Source organism: Cyprinodon variegatus, unplaced genomic scaffold, assembly GCF_000732505.1.
Source record: "Cyprinodon variegatus isolate N-32 unplaced genomic scaffold, C_variegatus-1.0 Scaffold1350, whole genome shotgun sequence".
NCBI classification, from domain to species: domain Eukaryota; kingdom Metazoa; phylum Chordata; class Actinopteri; order Cyprinodontiformes; family Cyprinodontidae; genus Cyprinodon; species Cyprinodon variegatus.
This window is the reverse complement of record NW_015151803.1, coordinates 1-2,331: the sequence shown is the minus strand read 5'-3', so window position 1 is coordinate 2,331 and position 2,331 is coordinate 1. Positions and strand designations below refer to the sequence as shown.

At 43.5% G+C, this 2,331-nt stretch overlaps 1 protein-coding gene across 1 annotated transcript in view; it reads left to right on the top strand.

The window, feature by feature from the left end:
• The window catches only part of serhl2 (serine hydrolase-like 2), a gene marked incomplete at its 3' end in the record, with an annotated part of 6,818 nt that extends 4,491 nt beyond the window's left edge, over nt 1–2,327 (top strand). Inside the window, exons 6-9 of the mRNA XM_015402453.1 lie at nt 492–566; nt 1,812–1,921; nt 1,999–2,078; nt 2,296–2,327. Of these exons, the coding sequence (XP_015257939.1) occupies nt 492–566; nt 1,812–1,921; nt 1,999–2,078; nt 2,296–2,327 (297 nt within the window). The remainder of the gene's footprint in view (nt 1–491; nt 567–1,811; nt 1,922–1,998; nt 2,079–2,295) is intronic.
• Between the last annotated feature and the right edge of the window lie 4 nt (nt 2,328–2,331).

The following is a 2,331-nucleotide window of genomic DNA, read 5'->3' as shown; positions in this document are numbered from 1 at the left end:
GGTGGGGGCTGAGGTGGAGTGACCTCCCCAGCAGGAAGGAGACGTCGCTGATAAGTCGCTGTCTTTTTAAAATTATTCTAATTTTTTTTTTTAGCTAGTGGTTAGTTTTTATGGACAGTATTTTTTAAGGAAGGGGGGTATGAGGGGGGGGGGGAGACATGCGGGAAAAGAACAAAGGCCGGATTCGAACCCGAGGCAAACGATGACTAAGGCCTCCAAACGTGGGTCTTATGCACTAACCGCTGCGCCACCAAAGCACGCCCCGCTACGTCTAACTTCTAATTAAAATGAGGAATTTCTGCTCCGTTTGTCAATAAAGTTTCTGTTGAATCAATTCCAGACATATGAAGGACTGAGAATCAGTTAAGGAATGCAGGACAAACCCTTCTGAGAGAGGAGATGGAATAAATGGACGTTAGCACAGAGAGCATTAGCGCTGTGAATGTTGCTGTGGTTCAGACTGTTCAGCATCTGTTTGCTGTTTTCTACAGTTCAGCGCTCTGTATCCTGAGATGGTGGACGCCGTGGTGCTGCTGGACTCCTACGGGTTCATACCTACTGATCCGGTATGTTTACCGACCCGCAGCAACCTTCTCCATTTAAAGCTAAACTCAGAACCTCAGAAAATAGGACATGATGTTTGTACGGTTAGGAAACAGAGCAGGAAGCTCCGTGTTTGAAATAATCCCTAATAATCTGTGTGATGATTCAGGATTTAATCCTTATTAAGGAGGCTGGATATGATGGAGGGGAATCAGCTGATATGTTTATTTATTTCCTTTTTTCTCCAATTATTGTGAAGCTTAATAAGCAAATCTTTAGTTTTAGTAAACTGCAGCAGCATCTCTCTTGTTTACCTGCGGCTGCTTTTCTATTGGTTGTAAAGATGCATGAATTCCCGTAAAAAGGAAGGAAATTATGAATTATAGACGAAAACGAAAGATATCCAGACTGATCATCTGAACACGTTTTTAATTAGCTACGAACAAACAGACTTCTGGTGAAGGTTCTTCCTCATTTTGATGTACAGTGGTGTAAAAAAGTGATCACCCACTTAGCTAAATCACTAACTGGCTACGATCAACCATCCATCCATTATCTGGCACGCTTGTCCCAGTTGGGTTGGCGAGGGGTGCTGGTGTCTATCTCCAGCTGTCAGTGGGCGGGGGGCGGGGTCCATCCTGGGCAGGTCGCCGGTCCATCGCTGTGGCTTCAATCAACCGCTTCAAATTAGAATTTTACCAGCAATACCTGCTGATTATTGGGGGACATGCAGGGCTGAGCAATCAGCTGGTAGATTCAACTATTTCAAAAAGGGAAATATTCATGCAAAATGTTGATTAAAGGTCTATATCATGCAAATAATTATCTGAGCTTTTAATTCTGATATTTCCTTCCTGCCTAAAGCAGCACCTGGAACAACAGGCCCACAGCAGCAAAGGGCCGTCACCTCTGCTCAGTGATGGCAGTGTGGTGATGTGGGCCTGCTGTGCTGCTTTACCATGAAGTCAGTTTGGTGAACAGCAGGAAAATCAAGTAAAGTACCAAAGCTTCAGAGGGAAAAAAGGTTTTGAGTTGGCCTAGTCAAAGTCCAGATCTGATCCAGATGTTTTGGTAGAACCTTAAAAGGTTTTCATATCAGCAATACATCAATCAACTGCGCTTAAAGAGTCCCCCCCCCTCAGCTGGAAATTATTCTGGATTATTTTAAAACAGCGTTTGGTTATTCTCTGTTTGATTGTTGATCTGATATCTGACACCAAGAAAAGGATAAATATTTGTTTTTAAGGATCATTTCCCTGAACTTTCAGAAAGAAATGCCTGGAATACTACGGCAGGGGATGGATGAGATGATCCAGTTTGAAAAGAAGATGGAGGGCATGAAGGGGCGAGTTTACACCTATGAAAAGGCTGTTGAAAGGTAAAACCCGCCTGTTTACTCTGTAACTGGATTCTTTCTAACCGTCATGGAGGTTCTTCCTGTGTGTCACCATCCAGGCTTTTGGCTGCTAACCCAAGTCTGGGTGAAGCGTCTGCAAAGATCCTCTTAGAGCGAGGTCTGGTCCAGGTGGACGGAGGTAAATCAGTGCTTCATATTCCCACCTTCTTCTTCTCTTTGACTATTTGAGCTGATGGACGGAGTACATTTCTGCACTGTGATATCAATAAAGTCAATCAATCAATCAATCAATCAATCAATCAATTAATAAAGTCAATCAATCAATCAATCTTCCCCCTTAGAGTCTCTTTTGCTTTTTCTGCTCCATTCCTGATGGATCTTTCTGTCTGTTGCAGGAGTGACGTTCTCCAGAGACTTTCGCATCAACCTGG